Source organism: Myotis brandtii, unplaced genomic scaffold (genome assembly GCF_000412655.1).
Source record: "Myotis brandtii unplaced genomic scaffold, ASM41265v1 scaffold638, whole genome shotgun sequence".
NCBI classification, from domain to species: Eukaryota; Metazoa; Chordata; class Mammalia; order Chiroptera; family Vespertilionidae; genus Myotis; species Myotis brandtii.
Window position 1 is genome coordinate 418,289 of NW_005370445.1, and position 21,222 is coordinate 439,510.

Consider the following 21,222-nt stretch of genomic DNA (forward strand, 5'->3'; position numbering starts at 1 on the left):
GCAGCTGCTGTACCCCCGGCCCCGCTCCAGCGACCGGCCACGGCTCTTGCTGCCCGTGCCCCACATCAAGCTCAACGTGCGTGCTGGTAACGTGGCCCCCGCTCGGCGTGGCCTGCATGCTGGGCCACTGCTGTGTCCTTAGCGCTTTCTAAAAAAATAGTTAGGTTATATTTTTATTAGAAAAGAAATACACTCCCTGCCTTCCTCTGCTCAGCTGCCATAACAAAGTACAACAGACTGGGGCTTACACAGCAAAAGCGTATTCTCCCACAGCTCTGCAGGCTGGAAGCCTGAGACCATGGTTGCAGATGGCTTTTCTTCTGCTCGTGCCCATCAGGAGAGAGCGCTCTTTGCTGCTTCCTCTTCTTATAAAGACTCTAATCCTGTTGGGTCAGGGCCCCACCCATATGACCTCATTTAACCCCAATCACCTCCTTAGAGACCCTGTCTCCAAATACAGTCTTTCTGAAAATTTCGAATGATACACAAGGTTATGTAAGGAAAATGATCCCCATTGGGCTCTGGACCCCCCAGTCCTGCTCACCGACTGTAATTGGTTTTCCGGGTGGGCTCACAGGCAGGTCAGGATATTCCACCCAGGTCTGTGTGAGGTGCCCAGCACCGGCCAGGAGCGGGTGTTGCTAGTCTCATCCTCATCTGTGTTACGAATGGCGCTGGTGTATCATCAGGGAGTATTGGTCTCCTGTCATTAAGATTTTACAAGCGAAGCCTCAGTGCTGTTTTGTCAGTTTCCCTTTGAGAACTTGAACTGCTCTTTGACCTTCAGGGATTATTTTAATAGATTTTCTGATAGTGAAGTGTTTTTTATAGCTGTTTTGACTCTCAGCTTGATGGCAGTGTAAGATGTGTTTAACATGACACTGGATTCTGCTGCCAATATGTTCAGGGTTTTTGCATCAGAATGTTTAAGGCTTTGATTATACTTTTATTTTGGGGGCTGTCTTTGTCAGGTTCTGGTACCAGTTCCGTGTTAGTCTTGTAAAAACCCTCTGGAAAGCCTTCCTTCTTTCTCTGCTCTGGAGCAGTTTATGTGGCCGGAATTCACTGCTTCTTACAAGCTCAGCAGACTCCCCTAGAGTCCGTCGGGGCCCAGGGCCTTTTTTGGGCAGAAGTTCTGATAACTTGTTCATTTTCTATCCTGATGATTTCTTTGTGGCATTGGTGGTGGTCCTGCCATCTAAGATCAGATTGGGTTTTGTTTGTTTTTCCTGCTAGAAAATGACCCACTTCTTTTAGGTTTTCGCATCTGTTCGTTGTCCCAGGCAAGCTGTGCCCGACCCCCGAGAAAGACGTGACTGTGGCCGAGATTTACGTGTTTGCGGTTCTGCTCTTCTTGATTCCAGGGTATTTAAGATACCCCGTGGGAAGGTGCTTTAAAAAGTCCAAAATGGAAGCTCACACTTGACCATGTCTGTAATTTAAGAAGATAAACCAATTTTTTTTTTTTATAAAGATGGGCATTTGGGAAACTTCCAAAACCACTTACAGAAAGTGCAGCTTTGTGTGTGAGATGGACGATGTGAGCTCTGTCTCTGGGAATTGTTTCCAGGCTGTCTGACCAGCAGGAAGCCTGTGTCCCTATGTGGCCTGAGAGGGTCTGCAGCCCAGGACCTTCCTGTTCTCACAGACCCTCAGTGTCTGTCCAGCAGCCTTTCCTGCTTGCTTTCTCTGTTACAAGACACGGTGCGGGTCCCTGAGGAGTTCAGAGCCATGGCTCTGGCAACAGACTCTGTGTTAGAGTTTTTCTTCATAGGAAGGGGCTTGGATGGGGTCAGGTAGGACTGAGCAACCTTGAGCTGCCTGGAGTGTAACAGGATCTGCAAATGTTGGTGCAAGAGCCACTGGTATCCCACTTTCTGGATGTTTCTACATCCAGAGTGATGGGCTTATAACCCCGTGTTCATGGTGCTGTTGAAAATGCAGGTCGCAGGGCTCGTCCCCCGGGGGACAGAGGTTGAGAAGATGTGGGCCGTGCTCAGGACCTTCACCCCTGGGGAGCCTGATGCTCATGGGGACCTCGGCAAGGGCTCTGACTGTCCACCGCTCACAGGTGCAGGGAGTGAGTCTCCGGTCCCTCTACAAACGCTCATCGGGCCAGGTCGCCTTCACCATGGACCCGGTCCGCGATCTTCTCATTTGGGCCATCGTCCAGAACCGCCGGGAGCTGGCAGAAATCATCTGGGCTCAGGTAACCAGACATGTGGCTGTGAGTGGGCCTGTGACAGGGAGCCTGGCCGGCAAGCCCAGCACCTACAGCAGGTGGGGTGGTCAGAGCCGTGGAGGGAGGGCAGTGGGCGTCACAACACCTGAAGGGACTCGGGGTGTCCAGTGTTGAGAACAGAGGGCTTAGCTCTAGGCAAGGAAATAATTGTTTAAAAGGCAAGACACACAAACTCCTGCAGGTCTATGCAGGGAGGAGGATGGCCAGCAAGAGCCTCCTCTGTGGTCCCCGTGGGTTCTGGGGGTCAGCGCCTGAGCTGTGGCCGTTCCGGAACGTTCAGAGGCTGCAGGGCGGGCTCCGTCCTGGGAGGGGCCGCGTCTCTCCATTGGCTGTTGGGGATCTCAAGGAGACCATCTGTTACTTGGTTGGGAGCAGGCCCTGGTGCCCCTGCCTGACCCTGGCCCCAGCTGATTCTCCTCTTTAGGGGAAAGTAAAATTTAATAAGTTTTTCTCAGAGAGGCCCCTGTTTTTAGGGATTTCCAAATTGCTCTCGAGGAGTTAGCTCTCTCCCCCGTTGTCACCAGCAGCGTGGCATTGGTGATGGTCCTGGGAGGCTTGTCCTCTCCTGGGGGGCAGGGTGGTCAGCGCTGGGCTGGGCCGGGCCTGACTGTGGCCTCAGGTGCTCTGTGGGGCTTGGGGGTGGAAGGCCAAACGCAGACTCCCAGGCTCTGACACCAGCCCTCATGCTGGGCCGGTGTTGCCTGTAGACCCAGCACCTCCTTGAGATGTTCTCAGTCGCCCTCTGGTGCCTGGGTCTGGTGGTGCCACTGAGGCAGGGAGCCCTGAGCCCGGACGGAGACCTGCAGGGCCTCGTCCTGTTTCTCCCCATTGGTGCTCTCTGGCCCTCAGCCCCACACCTGGGGTTGACCAGATGCCCTGGGAGCCTGGGCCTCCTGCCAGCAGTGCTGGGCCGGCGCCCTGTGTCCAGTCTGTGTTTGGGTGGGCAGGCGGCTGCCTGGCAAGCAGACCACTTCCACTGGCCAGTGCAGGAGGCCGGGCCTCAGAAATGGTATTTGTGTTGATGTGGGTGACCCAGATGGTCTAGAAGGAGAGGGGCCACAGCAGGCAACGCCCAGGGGCCCCTGCCTCGGGGTCTCTGCTTTCATCACCCCGGGCAGTGTGCCTGTGGCTCCCGGCTGGACCCCACGGGCCCTGACGGTGGCTCTCCTGGCCCAGAGCCAGGACTGCATCGCGGCGGCCTTGGCCTGCAGCAAGATCCTCAAGGAGCTCTCCAAGGAGGAGGAGGACACGGACAGCTCCGAGGAGATGCTGGCCCTCGCTGACCAGTACGAGCTCAGAGCCATCGGTGAGTCAAGGGCCGGGCCTCCTGCTCGCTCAGCACCCGAGTCGCCCTGGGGTCCTCGTCCCGGGTCCCAGCCCCTCGGTGTCACTCTGTGTTACCCCGAGGTCCCTGCCCAAATTTCAGCTCCACTCCGGTCCCGCCTGTGCCGTCCGGAGGGGCCGCTTTGAGGGGAGCCTACTGCTGTGACAGGGTCCCCCTCTCCGCAGGCGTCTTCACCGAGTGCTACCGGAAGGACGAGGAGAGAGCACAGAAACTGCTCACCCGGGTGTCAGAGGCCTGGGGCAAGACCACCTGCCTGCAGCTGGCCCTGGAGGCCAAGGACATGAAGTTCGTGTCCCACGGGGGCATCCAGGTGACCGCCGGAGGGCCTGCTTCCAGAAATAGCCGCCCTGGTGCTGGCGTGGAGAGGCAGCCCCCGCTCAGTAGAGGGCGCACGTGTTCACCAGGTTCCGGTCCCTTGGGACCAGGGATGGTGCCCGACCCCTGGAGGCCCTCCTCCCCCCTGTTTATGGGGAAGGAAACTGATGCTAAATGAGAGGCGGGAGGTGAGTCACCTCCACACAGGGTGTTCCTACCTGGAACACTGACCCCCCCGTGGCCCCAGGGGCCAGGCGTCAGTCCCCCACCTGGGGCCTCGGGAGGGGGCAGAAAGCCACGAGCAGGGAGCTCCTCCACGCACTCCGAGGCCTGGAGTTTGGCAGGTGCTTTCAGAACACCAGCATTTCCTTGAGCATCGCTTTGTGCTGTCACCATGTCCGTGGAGCATTATCATGCCCCGTGCTGTGCTGGGGCCTGGGAAGACGGTGGGGAGGAGTCCTTTCCCCTCTTTTACCCCCCGCCCCCCGCCTCCACACAGTGCTCAGAGGGGCCAGCTGTTGAGAGCCGGGAGGATGGGCCCTGAGCCAGAAGCCAGGGTATGGGCCCCCTCTCTCCTCCCTTACCTCTGGGAGAGCCCAGCCTGGCCCACCTGGAGCCGCTCCTCAGCTGGCAGGTGGAGGCCTGCCCTGTGCCACCCTCTGAATCTTGTGGTTGGGGGGACCCAGAGGGCATTGTGCTGGAGCATGTGGACTCCCCTTCAAGGGTGGGGCACCGGGAGCCCCAGGTCAGGATGGGGTGAGGGCCCACTGTCCTGAAGCTGGCCCCTCTGTCCACAGGCCTTCCTGACCAAGGTGTGGTGGGGCCAGCTCTCCGTGGACAACGGGCTCTGGCGGGTGATCCTGTGCATGCTGGCCTTCCCACTGCTCACCACCGGCCTCATCTCCTTCAGGTGCCACTCAGCTGCAGGGCTGTGGGGCTGGGGGCTGCAGGGCTGTGGGCATGTGGGGCTGGGGGCCATGGAGCTACAGGCTGCGGGGCTGCAGGGCTGCGGGTGATCCCAAATGCCCTCACCAGGGGCAAGTTGCATGTATCCTCAGGGCTGTGACTGGATCCTAGGTGGTGGGGATGCATTCAGACAGGAGGCAGAGGGAAGGGCCTCACCTGTGCCTGAACACCTGCTGTCCCCGAGCACCCACCTGCCCTGAGCACCCACCTGCCCTGAGCACTCACCTGCCCTGAGCACCCATCTGCCCTGAGCACCCACCTCCCCGGGCACCCACCTGCCCTGGCACCCACCTCCCCGGGCACCTGCCTGCCCTGGGCACCCACCTGCCCTGAGTGGCGGAGGACCTGCTACAGCTTCAGGGAACCAGGCTCCAGGTTCTGTTGGGGTCCTCGCTCTTCGGGGTGTCTGGTGGGGCCTCTGCTGTAGCTGTGTGTGCAGGGCTATAGGGGCGTGTCCGCCCTTCCCTGCCACGGTGTGAGCACATGCAGGGACTCCCTGAGCACATGGGCCTGGGCCAGGGTGGCTCAGGTCCTCAGGCTGTCAGGCCCCTCACGGCCTCGCTGTCGCCGCAGGGACAGGAGGCTGCAGGCGGTGCGGGGCCTGGCCCGGGTCCGCGCCTTCTTCAACGCGCCCGTGGTCATCTTCCACCTGAATATCCTGTCCTACTTCTCCTTCCTCTGCCTCTTCGCCTACGTGCTCATGGTGGACTTCCAGCCCTCGCCCTCCTGGTGCGAGCGCCTCATCTACCTCTGGCTCTTCTCCCTGGTCTGCGAGGAGCTGCGGCAGGTGCGTCCACCCCTCCCTCACCGTCCTTGGGGCTGGGGTGATGTCTCCCTGCCCACTGGTCCCCTCCCACCCGCCACAGCCACTGTCTCACGTGGCCCTTGGGCCACGTTGCTCACACTGCAAACGTCGCCACCTGTCAGGACCTGAGCAATGGAAGGAGGTGCGGGCGACGTGGTGCTGCCGCCTGTCTGCCAGCCTCCCCTCCGCTCCCCACGGCCTCCTGCAGCCAGACCTTCCCAGGAGGGGCCAGGCTCACAGGGGCCGCCCCACAACCGAGGGCACACCCTTCTCCCCGAGTCAGTCCGGTGGTCCATGAAGGGACCTGGTTGTTCTCATGGGGCCGCCAGCCCCACCCTGCAGCTGCCTGGGTCTGGGGCCTGGCACCCAGAGGTGTGGGGACCCCTGCCAGGCTCTCATGGTCACTCCAGGGTCTCCCCCTCCTCTTGGAGCTGCAGGGAGCCGGTGGGGAGGGCTTCCCCAACACTCATTTGCATATTGGGCAGGGCTGAGGTCCTGCACCTGGAGTGCTCAGTGGCACCTCCTGCCCAGGCCCCTCTCCTGCTGTTCCTGACCCACGGCAGCGGTGGGAATCCGTCCCCTCCCCAGTAGCCTCGCTCTCCAGAGGGAGCGAGCATTTTAGTTTGGGTAAGATGAGAGTGACGGCAGCCAGACCTCCATAGCGATCCTCTCGCAGCTCCTCTACGACCCTGACGAGTGTGGGCTGGTGAAGATGGCGCTCCTGTACTTCAGCGACTTCTGGAACAAGCTGGACATCGCTGCCATCCTGCTCTTCATAGCGGGCCTGACCTGCCGGTGAGCGGCCCTCTCCCCTCAGGCGCCTGCCCAGGGGTGGGCTCGAGACTGGACCAGAGCCGGCCACCCTCGGGGACTTAGCTACCTCTGAATGAGTCTGTCTGTCCAGTGGGCGACCCTGCCCACCCTGGGGATGGCTGCCACATGCACAGTCCCCTTTCTCCGTGAAGCTGAGGGACCCCTCCAGCTTCCTGTCCCAGGATGCCTGCACAGCCTGGCTACCTGCCCGAGGCTGGGCTTCTAGATCTTTCTGGAGAATAAGCACCCCACTGGAGACTCTGTCCCCTGAGCTCACACCCGGTTTTTAGCACTTCAGGGCCCAGGAGTCGCTAGAGCCCTTTGCCTCCAGGGCCCACACAGGGGCATGGGCAGGTGAGCGGGTGGCTGGGGACAGGCTCTGGGAACAGCAGGCTGAGGTCCCTGACTCTGCCCTGGGCCAGGCTGATCCCGGGATTGCTGTACCCTGGACGCATTGTCCTCTCTCTGGACTTCATCATGTTCTGCCTCCGGCTGATGCACATATTTACCATCAGTAAGACGCTGGGGCCCAAGATAATCATCGTGAAGCGGATGGTAAGGAGATGAGGGGCCTGATGTCAGTTGCAAGTGAGGCGCACCAGGGCTTAAGCATACACCTAGCATCCCACATCCCTGCTTGGCGCTGGGCTCTCACCTCCTGGCACACCTGTGTCAGGTCTTTTCCTGTATATCACCTCTTCCAGGCAGCCCTCCCTGATTGCCACAGCACATTCCTGATCTCTGTTACAGCTCCTTTTGATCCCCTCTGTGGGTCACAGTCACATCCAACCCCTCCTACACACTGGAGTGTGCTCAGGACCCCATTAGCACATGGCAGCAGTCCCCCAGGGCCGTGTCCCCGGAGCTCCTACAGCGTGGGTGTTGGCTACTTCTCCCTCCACTGCAGGGTTCACAGACAGGCATGGAGGGTGGGGTCCGCCTGCCGTCAGGGAGAGCAAGGCGTGTGTGGGGCTGCAGCCGGTGCCGCCTTGTCTCTGCAGATGAAGGATGTCTTCTTCTTCCTCTTCCTGTTGGCCGTGTGGGTGGTGTCCTTCGGAGTGGCCAAGCAGGCCATCCTCATCCACAATGAGAGCCGGGTGGACTGGATCTTCCGGGGAGTCGTGTACCAGTCGTACCTCACCATCTTTGGGCAGATGCCGGCCTACATCGACGGTAAGACGAGGTCCTGACAACGTGGGAAAGGAGCCCCCATGCCAGCAGGGGTCCTGGGAGGAGGGGAGGGTGGGTATTCCCCTCTTGCCCAGTACTGCTCCTGGGTGGGAGCTCCCGGGGTTCCCCTGGGGAAAGAAAGGGCAGGTGCACACACTGTCCAGCCGAGCGGGGAAGGCACCAGCCGGGGTGGGGATGGGTGCTGAGCTGCACCTCCAAGCTTCGGCTGAGGTCCGGGTGGACCGAGGGCGTGGCCTGGGGCACCGGGCGTCAGTGCCACCCCCTCCCCAGCATTAGTGCCACCCTATTCCTTCTCTTCCACCCCAGTCAGAAATAACTTCCTCCCTCCCAGTTGGAAAGAACTTTTTGTATACTGAGTTTTTCCTTTATTTACTAATTTTAGAATCTAAAATGTAGGATCTAATTTTACATTTGCAAATATCCACTTACCTTTAGAATCTGATTTAACATTTGCATCACCCCAAAAAGACACCCACACAAACTAGCAGCCACTCCCCATTCCCTCCTCTGCTCAGCCATAGGGAACCTCCTTTTCATCTCTATAGAGTGTCTTGTAGACACTGCATCTAAATTGGATAAGGTGACATGTAGTCTTTTGTGTCTTGCATAATGTTTCCAGGATTCGTTCATATCATAGCCTGCGTTAGTATTTCACTCCTTTTTCATGGCTATATAATATTCCACTGTGTGGGTAGACCACATTTTGTTTTTCCCTACGTGGGTGAGCATTTGAGTTGTTTCCCCTCTTTGGCTACTAGGAACAGTGTAGCTATGAACAGTTATGTATGAGTTTTTGTGTTGACATATGTTTTTATTTCTCCTGGATACATACCTACCAGCAAAACTGCTGGGTTAATGGTAACTCCACGAGAAACTGCCAAACTGTATCCCACGGCGCCTGCGCCATTTTTATCCCGCCAGCAGTGCGCGAGGCGCCCGTGTCTCCGCCTCTTTGCCAACACTTGTCACTGGCCGGCTTCTTGTGTCCCAGCAGCTCTGGTGGGTGTGAAGTGTGAATCTAAAATGTAGGATCTAATTTTACATTTGCAAATATCCACTTACCTTTAGAATCTGATTTAACATTTGCATCACCCCAAAAAGACACCCACACAAGTTAGCAGTCACTCCCCATTCCCTCCTCTGCTCAGCCTTAGGGAACCTCCTTTTCATCTCTGTAGAGTGTTTTTTGTGGACACTGTATATAAATTGGATAACGTGACATGTAGTCTTTTGTGTCTTGCATAATGTTTCCAGGATTCGTTCATATCGTAGCCTGCGTTAGTATTTCACTCCTTTTCCTGGCTAAATAATATTCCACTGTGTGGATAGACCACATTTTGTTTCTCCCTACGTGAGTGAGCATTTGAGTTGTTCCCCTCTTTGGCTACTAGGAACAGTGTAGCTATGAACAGTTATGTATGAGTTTTTGTGTTGACATCTGGTTTTATTTCTCCTGGATGTATGCCTACCAGCAAAACTGCTGGGTTAATGGTAACTCCACGAGAAACTGCCAAACTGTATCCCACGGCGCCTGCGCCATTTTTATCCCGCCAGCAGTGCGCGAGGCGCCCGTGTCTCCGCCTCTTTGCCAACACTTGTCACTGGCCGGCTTCTTGTGTCCCAGCAGCTCTGGTGGGTGTGAAGTGTGTCTCGCTGTGGTTTTGGTTTGCATTTCCCTGATGGCCGATGATGTTGAGCACCTCTTCATGTACTTACGGAGCCACTTCTGTATCTTCTTTGGAGAAATACCTATTCCTAACCTTTGCCCATTTTCCAAGTGGGTTGTCTTTTTATTAAGTTGTTAGAGTCCTTTACATACGGATACCGTCCTATTCCATTGATTGTATGTCTGTCCTTGTGCCAGTACAACACTCTCTTGGTTTCTGTAGCTTTATGTTAAGTTTAAAAATCAGGAAGCTTGAGTCCGTCCTTCAACTTCGTTCTTTTTCAAGATTGTTTTGGCCTCTGGGTCCTTTGGATCCACATGGATTTTTGGATCAGCTGATCAATTTCTAAAAAGAAAAAAAAGGCATCTAGGGTTTGGATTGTGAACATGGAATGTCTTTCCACTTAGGTCTATAATTTCTTTTAATACCATTTTGTAGTTTTCAGTGTATAAGTCGTTCTACTTTTATTAAATTTATTCCTAATGGTTTCATTTTTTCATACTATTGTAAATAGAATGGTTCTATTAATTTTGTTTTGTATTGTTTGTTGCTACTGTATAGAAATATACTGTATTTTGTATCCTGAAGTCTTGCCAAACTTTTTTATTAGCTCAAGTAGATTTTTTAATGGGTTGCTTGGGATTTGCTCTATAGAAGATCATGTCTTCTGCAAATAGAGATACTTTTACTTGTTCCTTTCCAATCTGGATGCCTTTTATGTCTTTTTTTTGCCTACTTATCCTGCTAGAATCACTGGTACAATGATGAGTATAAGATTTGAGAGCACATCTCTTTATCTTGTTCTGGATCTTAGGGGTGGGAAGCTTTCAGTCTTTCACTATTAAGTAGGATGTGGTGGGTTTCCTGTAAATGTCCTTTATCTGGTTGAAGAAGTTCCCTTCTATTCCTGGTTTCTTGAGTGTTTTTATTATGAAAGGATGTTAGATTTTGTCAAATGCCTTTTTCAGATCTATTGAAATGTTATTATATTCATTGATTTTCAGATGTTCAACCAACTCTAGGTTCCTTGGATACATCTCACTGCGTCATGGTGTATAATTCTCTTTCTATGCTGCTGGGCTCAGCTTCCTAGCATGTTGTTGAGGGTTTTTGCATCTATATTCACAAAGGGTATTGGTCTGTAGTTTTTTTGTCATGTTTTGTCTTCTTTTGGTATCAGGAGATGCTGGCCTCATAGAGTGACTTAGGAAGTATTCCCTCCTTTCTTATATTTTGGAAAAGGTTGTGAAAGATTTACTTCAATTCTTCTTTAAACATTTGGTAGACTTTACCGGCGAAGCCATCTGGGCCTGAACTTTTTTCTGTGTGAAGTTTTAAAATTACGAATTCCATCTTCTTACTTGTTATAGGTCTATTTGTGTTTTCTGTTTCTTCTTCAGTTGGTAGTTTATGTCTTTCTGGGAATATGTCCATTTTTCTAAGTTATCTAACTTGTTAGCATACAATTTTTGTAGTATTTTTTTTGTAGTATGTCTTTATAGTTCTTTTTTATTTTTGTAACATTGGCAGTGAGGTCCTCTCTTCATTTATGGTTTTAGTAATCTGAGCCATTTCGTTTTTCCCCCTTGATCAGTATAGAAAGAGGGTGGTGATTTTGTTGCTTATTTTCAAGAGCCAGATTTTGGTTTTCTTTGTTTTTAAAAATATATTTTTTATTTTATTTGTTTGCATTCTGACCTTTATTACTTACTTCTGCTTGCTTTGGATTTAGTTTGCTTTTCTCTTTTTAGTTCACGGAAGTGGAAGGCTACGTTATCATTTTGAGCTCTTCTTTTTAATATAGATATTTATAATGATGGTAGTGAGTTCCTGTCTCAGAAAATTAGTAACATTTTCAAAAATATATCTGATTAAAAAAAAAACAGTGCATAACCATTGTTGAAAAAATTTTTAAATTCAAGGTAAGAATAAAGAAAAATGTGGTCCCTAATCCACATCCCAGAGCTAACCACTATTAACGACTTTGTGTGTTTCCTTAGATATCTTTTCATGCACAACTGAAATTTGAGTTTTATGGAATGTCCTCTTCTCTACCAGCGTGGCACTGCATCTGGCTGTGACCACCTGCTGCCAGTCCATGGCCGCTGCAGCCCTGTTTTCTCATCCTCCTTCTCTTTTCACTAGTTGTTAATTTTCTCCTTTTGAATCCTCTCCACCGCATGGGGCTCTCCAGGCTGGGACCCATGTGTTAGCAATGACGGTGCCCGCCCGGAGCCAGCCCTGCTCGGGGCTGGGAGATGCTGGTGGGGAGGGCTGGTCCTGGGCAGGGTCCCGTGCCAGCCTGCAGAGGAGGCCGGCTCGGGGGGCTTCCCTTGGCAGCCACACATCCTGCCCCCAGGGGATGCCTGGGTGCAGATGGACGCCTCTCTTTGGGGCTGAGCCGCCAGCTGAGGTCACCCCGACGTGCAGATGCCCAGGCCTGTGCCTCCATGGTTTAGCATACAATTCGTTCCCTGGCTCCTCCCCATGCTAGGCGTGAACTTCAGCCTGGACCAGTGCAGCCCCAATGGCACCGACCCCTACAAGCCCAAGTGCCCCGAGAGCGACGCCACCCGGCACCGGCCCATCTTCCCCGAGTGGCTGACGGTCATCCTGCTCTGCCTGTACCTGCTCTTCACGAACATCCTGCTGCTCAACCTGCTCATTGCCATGTTCAAGTGAGTGCTGCTGGGGCTCGCCCAGGCCCAGCTCGCTGCCCCCCCCTGCCCCCCGCCGTCACCACCATCGGTGCCGATGGACCCTGAGCCAGGACCCAGGACACAGGCACTCTGAGGTGCCCCGTTCAACCCAGGCTGGACTGTGCCAGCCACTCTCCCTGGCCACTGTCCGGGGCACTGCTGTCTGTCCAGGGCCCTGCTGTTTGTCTGTCTGTCCGGGGCCCTGCTGTCTGTCCGGGGCCCTGCTGTCTGTCCGGGGCCCTGCTGTCTGTCCGGGGCCCTGCTGTCTGTCCGGGGCCCTGCTGTCTGTCCGGGGCCCTGCTGTCTGTCCGGGGCACTGCTGTCTGTCCCGGGCACTGCTGTCTGTCCCAGGCACTGCTGCATCTGTCCAGGGCACTGCTGCTGGGGACCAGTGGTCTGGTCATTCAGCCGTGAGCCAGGCTGCGGGAGGACATGGTGGCTGGGGGCCAGCAAAGGCTCACTCCTCCCTGCGCCTGGGGTCAGGGGGCTGTAGGGGGTGGACTCCAGGTTCATGGTCAAGGAATCTCTGGGCGTCTCACAGAGAAGTCACCTCCCCGAGGGGCCGGGCACAGCTACATGCAGGGGGCAGCGGGATTCGCATGCAGGCGCTCGCGCAGCCTCGGTGCTCTCGGAGAAAGCACTGTTTCGCAGGGTGTTTGGTGCATGAAGTAAGATCCTGAGGGGGGAAGCTTTTGGCGCAGGCCTCCCACTGCGCAGAGGAGGGACGCTGGGCGGGGCAGCGGCTGTCTGAGGCCGTCAGGGTGGAGGAGTGCGCGTCAGCACTTAGTGACAATGCTGCTCCTGGGCCCGGGCCCTGGTTTGGTCAGGCCCCTTCCTCTTCCCCTTCGTTAGCCAAGTTGCTGAGGTTGTCACTTCTAATTTGCTGTGACAGACCCTGAACATGTGCTGGGACTCTGATACGAGGCCGAAGGGGACCAGCGGGCAGGGCTCAGCCCGTAGCAAGGAAAGCAAGTGCTTTTCCGAGTCAGCGGGCCTGCCTGTTGCAGACACCGTCCCTTCCATTTGTCGGACTGAACCGATACACTCCTTTTAGAGTTCAGCGCCACGACAGGGCCCACCTCCCACGATGTCTGCTTGCTTTTATCACCAACGAGGCGCATACACCACGATCCTGGCGTTCTTTCCTGCTCCTCTGGCCTCGCAGGCAGCTCGGAATTCTGCGTCCGGCTGCTCGGCTGTCTCTTTCTGCCCCTAGAGTCACCCTGGGAGGTGTGTGTCTGTTCAGGGGCTGTCACCGGCCCCCAGGGCAGTGAGATGGTGTGAGCTTGTTCTTGCCTCGTTGCCCTGCACCTGGTCATTGTCTGCAACTGGCGTGCTCCTTGCCTCCCGCCAGCTACACGTTCCAGCAGGTCCAGGAGCACACGGACCAGATCTGGAAGTTCCAGCGCCACGACCTGATCGAGGAGTACCAGGGCCGGCCCCCGGCCCCGCCCCCCTTCATCCTCCTCAGCCACCTGCACCTCTTCATCAAGAGGGTCATCCTGAAGATCCCGGCCAAGCGGCACAAGCAGCTCAGTGAGCCGCCCTCCGCGCTCCCAGAGTGTCTGTCCTCGGGGGTCTTGGGGCCACATGTGCGCTTGGGGTGGCTGTGGTGACTCCTTCTAGACGAGTCCTAGGAGCTTGGGAAGAACGCAGACCATGCAGGGCACTGAGCTCCCAGCAGGCCCCTCAGGGGTGGGTGTGGCTCAGGTGCAGGACCCTGGGAGGGCCTGGGAGGGGGCCGGAGCCCCTCATGCGTCCTCCCCACGCAGAGAACAAGCTGGAGAAGAACGAGGAGGCCGCGCTCCTGTCCTGGGAGATCTACCTGAAGGAGAACTACCTGCAGAACCAGCAGTACCAGCAGAAGCAGAGGACGGAGCAGAAGATCCAAGACATTAGCAACAGGTACGGGAGGCTAGGGCGGCTCTCGGTGAAACAGCACAGGCCACTCGGTTCTGAGACATACCAGGGACATGGCCCTCCTGGGGGAGGCTCAGCAGCTGGTCACTTGGGATGGGAAACCTCAGTGCCATGGCCTGAGCAATTCTACCAGCACTGGACCTGTGTCCTCCAGCTGACCCACAGCCCTCCCTCTGGGTCTTGGGAAGGCCACTGTGTGTGGGTGGGGCTGACCCTGAAAGGCTGGGGTGGGGGGGGGTGGGCTGGAGGAGGGGCAGGTGGGCCCGCAGGAGGCCAGCTGGAGGCCTGGAGGGCGGACAGTGAGCACGCTGGCACGCTGCCATGCCGGAGCTCCCATAGGGCCTCCGTAGCCCGCCCGACTCTCAGGCCCACTCAGCACATCTCAGTTCCTGCTCAGCTCTTCCCACCCACTTGCTTCAGGGTGCGAGGTCTGTGTTGGGGGAGAAGTCTCTTACTCCCTCTCTCTACCCGCCCTCAGCCCTGTGGGCACCAGAGGGCCTGGCTGCCCGGGACACAGACGTGGAAGAGTTTGGTCCTGCTGCTTGTGTGTGTCTCACTGTGGGCCAGGAGGAGGGGGCACGGGGACAGGTGGTTATGGCAGCTCCTGGCCCTGGCACAGAGGTTCCCGCAGGCCGTAGAGAGGGCGTCCTGGGGAGCATGCCCCCGACCTCTCCTTAGAGACGGGCAGCTGCCTTTCTCCATCTCTTGGCTTATCTGTGAAATGGTGACAGTGACAGTATCCATCGCCTGGAGTCACCTCCAGAACATGGGAGCACGTGTGACTCGTGAGCACTTCCTGGGCTAGAGACCCGCCAGCACACACTGGCTGTGTGTGGCTTTATGTCACCGTTGCGCAGGAGTGATGGTGATGGTGCCCCTTCATGGGCATCTTCTCTCCCTGAGGCGGGCGAGGGATTCCAGGTTCAGAGGCAGCATGGCACTTGGGCTGAGCCGGCCCTGCTCCGCCCACACCTCAGGACGCCTTGGTGATGGGGACAGTTCCTGCTTGTCATAGGGGCTGAGTCGCAGCCAGCCAATCGCATGCTGTCGCCTTCCCTCCAGTAGCCAGGTCGCACACTCACAAGGCTGGCCAGGACAGGGCGCGGAGCAATCACGTGGCTTTTCAGAAATTAAGCAACACATAGCGAGGGCGCAAGTTAACTGCCGGGCCCTCAGTGAGATAATTGTCTCCCCTTTCCCTCGATAACCTTTCACCGTGAGCTGCACCCCGGCTCAGTGTGCGGTGGTTACTAAAAGGGTTGCCCGTGTTATTAAAGAACAATGTAGGGTTGGCACCGAAGGAGACAGGAAGTGAAGACCCCTGGCCATAAACAGCCAGAGAGTCTGGGTGGACTGGGCGGTGGAATTATTTCACCCATAAACACAGCCAGCCAAAGTCGGGTGAGATTCCCACATTGTAGCAAAATAAGACAAAACCCAAGCAACCGTTCCCCAAATGACAGCACTGCCCAGCAGGAGCTTTGTTGCGTGTGACTTAGGTTCTGGAGCTCATGGCTGAGGTGAGGGGCTCAGGTATGTGTGCTCCCTGTGGGGAGTGGGCCTAAGCCATCAGTAGGACATCCCCTGAGGGCTCCTAGACTGTGAGAGGGGGCAGGCCGGGCTGAGGGACCTCCCCCCAGTGCACGAATTTTCGTGCACTGGGCCTCTAGTGTACTATAAACACTTTCAAATTAAGAGGAAGATGCCTGAAATTAAGCCCCGGCTGTTGACTCGGATGAGGCCGCCACCGGCAAGCTGGCCCCGTGCTGCCTCACCGTCCAGGCCCGCCAGGCTGAGCTGTGCTCTCTTCCAGGGTGGACACCATGGTGGACCTGCTGGAAATGGACCGACTGAAGGGTTCGGGCTCCATGGAGCAGAGATTGGCCTCCCTGGAGAGGCAGGTGGGTTTCGGGCCGGGGCCTGCGTCTCTGGGGCACAGGTCCGACGGGCCTGGCTGGTGCCTCTGTGGTGCCCGGCTGGTTTGAGAATGAGCACCCTGGGAACGACCAAGAGGAGGTGGGGAACGTGGGGCACCTGTTCCTCATGGGAAGAGGCGCCTTCGTTTTCCTCTGGAAAATTCCGCCCGAGTCCCCTGGCCGGGCTCCAGCACACTGCACTGTGAGCACCACATAGGGGCCGGTCTGAGGAGTAAACCCTCGTCCCCTCCTGGTCCTCCTCCGACCTGTCCCCCGACCTGGGGGCTGTGGGCATCGCCCCAGCCCTGGCTGCCTCAGCCCTCCTGGCAGAGCTCTGCTGGCTTCCGCAGCTGCCTGGGAAGCGCAGCCGTAGGGGTAGCCTGTGTGCGGGGCAGGTGCTGACCAGATGCGGTTTGGGACTTCCTCGCAGGTGGCCCAGATGACCAGAGCGCTGCACTGGGTCGTGAAGACCTTGCGTGACAGCGGCTTCGGCTCGGACGAGGGCGCCCCCTCCCTGGGTGAGTGGGTGGCTGTTCTTTTGAGCCTGGGGACTGTGGGGAGGAGAGGCACCGGGCAGGGCTCCTGCAGGGCCTGGAGGAAGGACCATGGAGGGTGCCCCGGCCTGTGGGCCAGATACCTGAGCCGGGCCAGCTTTGCCCACGCTCGTGTGGCTGTCCCCAGCCTCCCAGCCAGCCTCGGAGGGGCAGGACCCGGAGCTGGACGGCAGGCAGAAGGCGGAGGACCTGGGCGACGCCCACCATGTGAACGCCCGGCACCTCCTCTACCCCAACTCCCCCATCGTGCGTTTCCCTGTGCCCAACGAGAAGGTGCCCTGGGAGGTGAGTGCTGTTCTGGCTGCACCCCCATCAGGCTCGGGGGCCGGGGTGCTCGGAGAGCTGTCTGGCCTGAACCCTCTGACCTGGCCGGGCACCAGGTGGGCTGGCCCACGCAGCTTCACAGGGACGTGCTGGACAGATGTGGACCTCGAGGCACAGGTCCACACAGCTGGGGGTGGCAGGTCCACACAGCCTAGGGAGCCCCATGAGCCCCTGATCCACAGAGAGCTGACTGCCCCTCACCTCTGGTCACCCCACTTATCCGGGTCCCACTGTCCCCAGTGCATGGTCAGTGCCCCCTTTCCCGAGTGCCAGGTGAGCGGGAGCATCTGAGAGAGGGAACGAGAGGGAGACGTAGGTAATGGCATCCACCCCAACCCGCAGGCTTTGTCCCTGGCCCTCCCGGAACATTCCGGGCTGTTACCTCCATTGCCTTCTCTGGAGCCCTGCCCGTTGGAATCCTCACCTCTCAGGTCCAGCCTAGTCCCCCGTCCGACCTGGGAAGCCTCCCCTAGACACCAGTTCTGTCTCCAGCCCTGGGCCTGGGTCCCCGTGTGGCAAGACCCTCAGGTCTGCCCAGCTCAGAGCTGCTGTGGGCGCCTGGGGTGGTCTCAGGGTCCCAGGCCGTGCACGCCTGGGGGAGCAGCTGCCGCCACCATGCTCTGGGGCCTGGGCCTGCCCTGGATGGGGTGACAGTCTGAGGGACCCTGTTTTGTGCAGACAGAGTTTCTCATCTACAACCCCCCCTTTTACTCGGCTGAGAGGAAGGACAAGGACTTGGTGGACCCCGTGGGAAAGTGAGTGTGCTCTCCTCCCTCCCTCACACCCAGGGGCGGGGGGGGGGGCGGACGGGAGCCCACCCAGGGCGAGGGCCTGCTTCCTGCCTGGAGGCCTGCCGGCTGCTTTCCCCTCTCCAGGGTCTGGGACATGCTGGGAGGGGAAGGGGCTGGGGGCGCCTGTGGCCTGTGGGGCCTCCTGTCCTCTGCCTCTCAGGTGTGATCACCCAGCGCTCTGCCCTCCCTTCTCGCCCTTTCTGATCCGGAACCTGACTGCTCATCTGTCCTCTCCCAGCGCCCTGGACCCTCTGTCCAGGATCACCTACAACGCCGTGGATGGGCCCACAGACCGCCGGAGCTTCCACGGCAGCTATGCGGTTCAGGACGGGTTCCCTCTGTGAGTGCGGCCCTGTCCCCACCCCCCCTCCATCCCCCCACGGTGCCCGGCCTCCCTGGGGCCTTTGGGGTGTTCCTTCTGGGGTCAGGTTTCCTCTCTTGGTGACTAGGCAGCAGCCCTTGGTGAAGGCTGGCATGTGCCAGCAGGGCTCCTGGGAGGAAGGGCCTCCTGCCTGGGGTGAGCAGGAGGAAGGGGCCAGCTGGGGGCTGGGGGCCGTCAGAGTCTGAGGAGGACGACAGGTGGCTGGGGACGGGGGAGCCCCAAGGAGCAGGCGGAGCAGGGCCCAAGGGAGGAGGCAGTGGCCTCAGTGAAATGCTCTGAAAAAGGTGTGCCAGGATCGAGAGGACAGGCTGGCCGCGGGGATGGGGACAGCGGTCAGACCTGGGCGATGGGCTTTTCCCTCCTGTTCTAGTGGTGAATTCACATGAACCCACCCAGTGTCCAGCAGTTGTTCTTTCTGAGAGGACCGGGCAGGGTGGAGGAGTTGGCCCTGCCCGGCGGGGACCCTCGGTCTCCGTGTCAGGGTCCTGGGCTCAGGGAGCAGGGACAAGCCATGTGCTCCCAGGCGGGGTCCACGCTGGTGACTCCTTCCTCTGGTGCCTGGCCCGGAACCCCCGCCGCCCCTCCCCTCACACGTGTGGGTGGCACGATGGGCCAGTCCCGCCCTCGGGGCACAGGAAGGCCACTTGGATGCCTTATGCATCTGCAGTGGGACCAGACCTTTGCTGCTAAGGACACCCCTTTCTTTTCCAACTGACCCCCTGGTAACCTGAAGCCCCCGCCTCACCCCTTGGGGTCCCCACGGGCTGGTCCTGCTGGCGGCAGGCTGAGCAGACCCCTCTCCACCCCAGGAACCCCATGGGCCGCACAGGGCTGCGAGGGCGCGGGGCCCTCTGCTGCTTCGGACCCAACCACACGCTGCAGCCCGTGGTCACTCGGTGAGTCCGCCAGTGATGAGGGCACCCACGCACCCCATGAGGGACTCACTTCCGGGGCCCTTCCCATGCGCCCAGAGAGCCCCGAGGACAGCTCTCATTTGGTACATGCCTCACGGCATGACGCACCCCGAGACACAGGGCAGGAATGTTGGGGCCCCCTGGACCGCCCAGGCCTGTCCCCCCTCCCCTCTCAGCTCCCCTTACAACTCCCCTCACAGCTCCCCTCACTTCCCTGTGGGCCCCCTCCCTTGGAGGCCTGTGGGAGGAGGGACAAGGTGGCCAGGGCCCACTGCCACAGACGAACCGAAAATAGGCAAGATGTGGCCCAGCCGGGTCCCTAAAAAATATTCTCCAAAGGCTGGCCATGGCCGGGCTAGTCCTCCAGCGGCCACAGGAGCGGGACACACCCTGATGGTGCCGGACAGGAGCAGGTTCTTGGAGGACACAGGGCTGGGCCCCGGGAAGCCCGGGGGGCAGGCGGCTGCGGTGCTGGGGGGCTGGCACAGAGCCTGGGGAGGGCAGGTGTGAGCCCGGTCCCTCTGCAGGTGGAGGAGGAACCAGGACGGAGCCATTTGCCGGAAAAGCATCAAGAAAGTGCTGGAGGTGCTGGTGGTGAAGCACGACCTGGCAGAGCACTGGGCCTTGCCAGGGGTGAGCCACCAACTGCCCACGTGCCCCTTGCCACTCATCCTTCATCCATCCGCCCACCGACTGAACGGCACCCACCTGCGGCCGCTGTCCCTGGTTCCTAAGGACAAAGCCAGGGACTGGGCGGTGCTGCAGGTCTTCAGGCCCCAATCGATTCCAGGGTGCTGGGCGGCTCTAGCCCTGCACCCCCGAGCCCCATGGCTCCCACGTGAGGGAGCGCGGCTCTGAGCACCGGGCACGGGGGGTGTCTGCTGAGCCTGCACTGGTCCCGAAGTCCGAGGCAGAGTGGACATGGCTGTGAGGGACTGTGACTAACAAGCAGGGTCCCCTAGGTGGGTGGGGACAGGTGGCCTCAGGAGTGGCCGGGAGCCCAGCGTGGTGAGAGATGTGGTCTGAGGAATGCAAACAAACAATAAAAACAGCCCTCCCGATGGCGGCTTGGGGGTGGAGGTCAGGGCGCTGGCAACCTTACAGGGAGCCGAGAGGCACCGGTGTCCAGCGTGCATGCCTCCAAGGCTGTGCCTGTGGCCTCACAGCCCTGCTGTGGAGCGGGCTGACGTGGGCAGTGGGCTCTGGGCAATGTCACTCTGGCCCCGAGACAGTCAGCCTGCCAGACGCTTGTCGGCCTGCGGCTCTGGGGTCTGGTTGGCCGCCCATGCTGGGCAGGTGGCCAGTGGAGGTGGGTCCCCGGATGGCCTTGCGGATGAGCCTTGCCTCCCTCTCTGCTCAGGGCTCCCGGGAACCCGGAGAGACGCTGCCCCGGAAGCTGAAGCAGGTCCTCCAGAGAGAGTTCTGGCCTTCCTTCGAGAACCTGCTGCTGCAGGGCACGGAGGTAGGTGGCCTGTGTGTCCCGGGCCCCGCGGGGCGCTGGTGCTGAGGCTGCAGGATGAGCAGGGGACAGGGAACCTGCTCCGGCCCCATCTCCACGCTCCTGGAGGAAGGAGCTGGGACCAGGGGCCGTGGCCGTGGCTTGGGGCCTCCTCGCCTCCCCTCTCTGTCCCCATTTCGTCTCTAAATCAATGGGGCCAGGCTGTTGTCGGCCTCTCCTTCCACTCACCCTGGCCCTGCGCACTGCTGGCTCCCAGGGGCCCCTCAGCACCTGTGCCTCCCAGGGCAGAAGGGCTGGGGATGCTCGCTAAGCCTTGTCAGGAATGTGCGGCTGAGTCCTCACACATGTCAGGCCTGTTTGCCTTATTGAATCCTTTCTTTCTTTTTTTTATTTTAAAAATATATTTTTATTGATTTCAGAGAGGAAGGGAGAGGGGAAGACACAGAGAGAGAAACATCAATGATAAGAAAGAATCATTGACCGGCTGCCTCCTGCATGCCCCCTACTGGGGATGGAGCCCGCAACCCAGGCATGTGCCCTTGACCGGAATTGAACCTGGGACCCTTTAGTTCACAAGCTGACACTCTAGCCACTGAGTCAAACCCGCTAGGGCTGAATCCTTTCTTAATTACAAAAGCAACATGTGTTTGCTACAGCATCCAAAATGCAGCCCGGTCAACGCTGAACATCAAAGCCATCTACCCTCACGTGCCCAGGGGCCACCGGGCGCAGACACCTGTTTGCTTCTCATGCCCCCGGTGGTCCCTGGGCGTGTGAGGGTAGAGGTGGCTTCAAGGGTCACCATGTGGGCTCTGTCTGCAGCTTTCTGTCCACACGGGAGCACACACACACTTCTTCAATAAGAACGGCCGCTGGCCTCATTCTCTGCACCTTGCTTTTTCACTTAATCGGCGATGGT

At 58.2% G+C, this 21,222-nt stretch overlaps 1 protein-coding gene across 1 annotated transcript in view; it reads left to right on the forward strand.

Moving 5' to 3' along the window:
• The window catches only part of TRPM2 (transient receptor potential cation channel, subfamily M, member 2), a 43,683-nt gene that overhangs the window by 20,054 nt on the left and 2,407 nt on the right, over positions 1 to 21,222 (forward strand). Inside the window, exons 12-31 of the mRNA XM_014528493.1 lie at positions 5 to 76; positions 2,072 to 2,209; positions 3,419 to 3,548; positions 3,752 to 3,897; positions 4,700 to 4,812; positions 5,442 to 5,655; positions 6,350 to 6,468; positions 6,909 to 7,041; positions 7,488 to 7,659; positions 11,839 to 12,022; positions 13,398 to 13,579; positions 13,816 to 13,948; positions 15,777 to 15,864; positions 16,310 to 16,397; positions 16,561 to 16,718; positions 17,436 to 17,512; positions 17,787 to 17,888; positions 18,740 to 18,826; positions 19,372 to 19,477; positions 20,205 to 20,306. Of these exons, the coding sequence (XP_014383979.1) occupies positions 5 to 76; positions 2,072 to 2,209; positions 3,419 to 3,548; positions 3,752 to 3,897; positions 4,700 to 4,812; positions 5,442 to 5,655; positions 6,350 to 6,468; positions 6,909 to 7,041; positions 7,488 to 7,659; positions 11,839 to 12,022; positions 13,398 to 13,579; positions 13,816 to 13,948; positions 15,777 to 15,864; positions 16,310 to 16,397; positions 16,561 to 16,718; positions 17,436 to 17,512; positions 17,787 to 17,888; positions 18,740 to 18,826; positions 19,372 to 19,477; positions 20,205 to 20,306 (2,544 nt within the window). The remainder of the gene's footprint in view (positions 1 to 4; positions 77 to 2,071; positions 2,210 to 3,418; positions 3,549 to 3,751; positions 3,898 to 4,699; positions 4,813 to 5,441; positions 5,656 to 6,349; positions 6,469 to 6,908; positions 7,042 to 7,487; positions 7,660 to 11,838; positions 12,023 to 13,397; positions 13,580 to 13,815; positions 13,949 to 15,776; positions 15,865 to 16,309; positions 16,398 to 16,560; positions 16,719 to 17,435; positions 17,513 to 17,786; positions 17,889 to 18,739; positions 18,827 to 19,371; positions 19,478 to 20,204; positions 20,307 to 21,222) is intronic.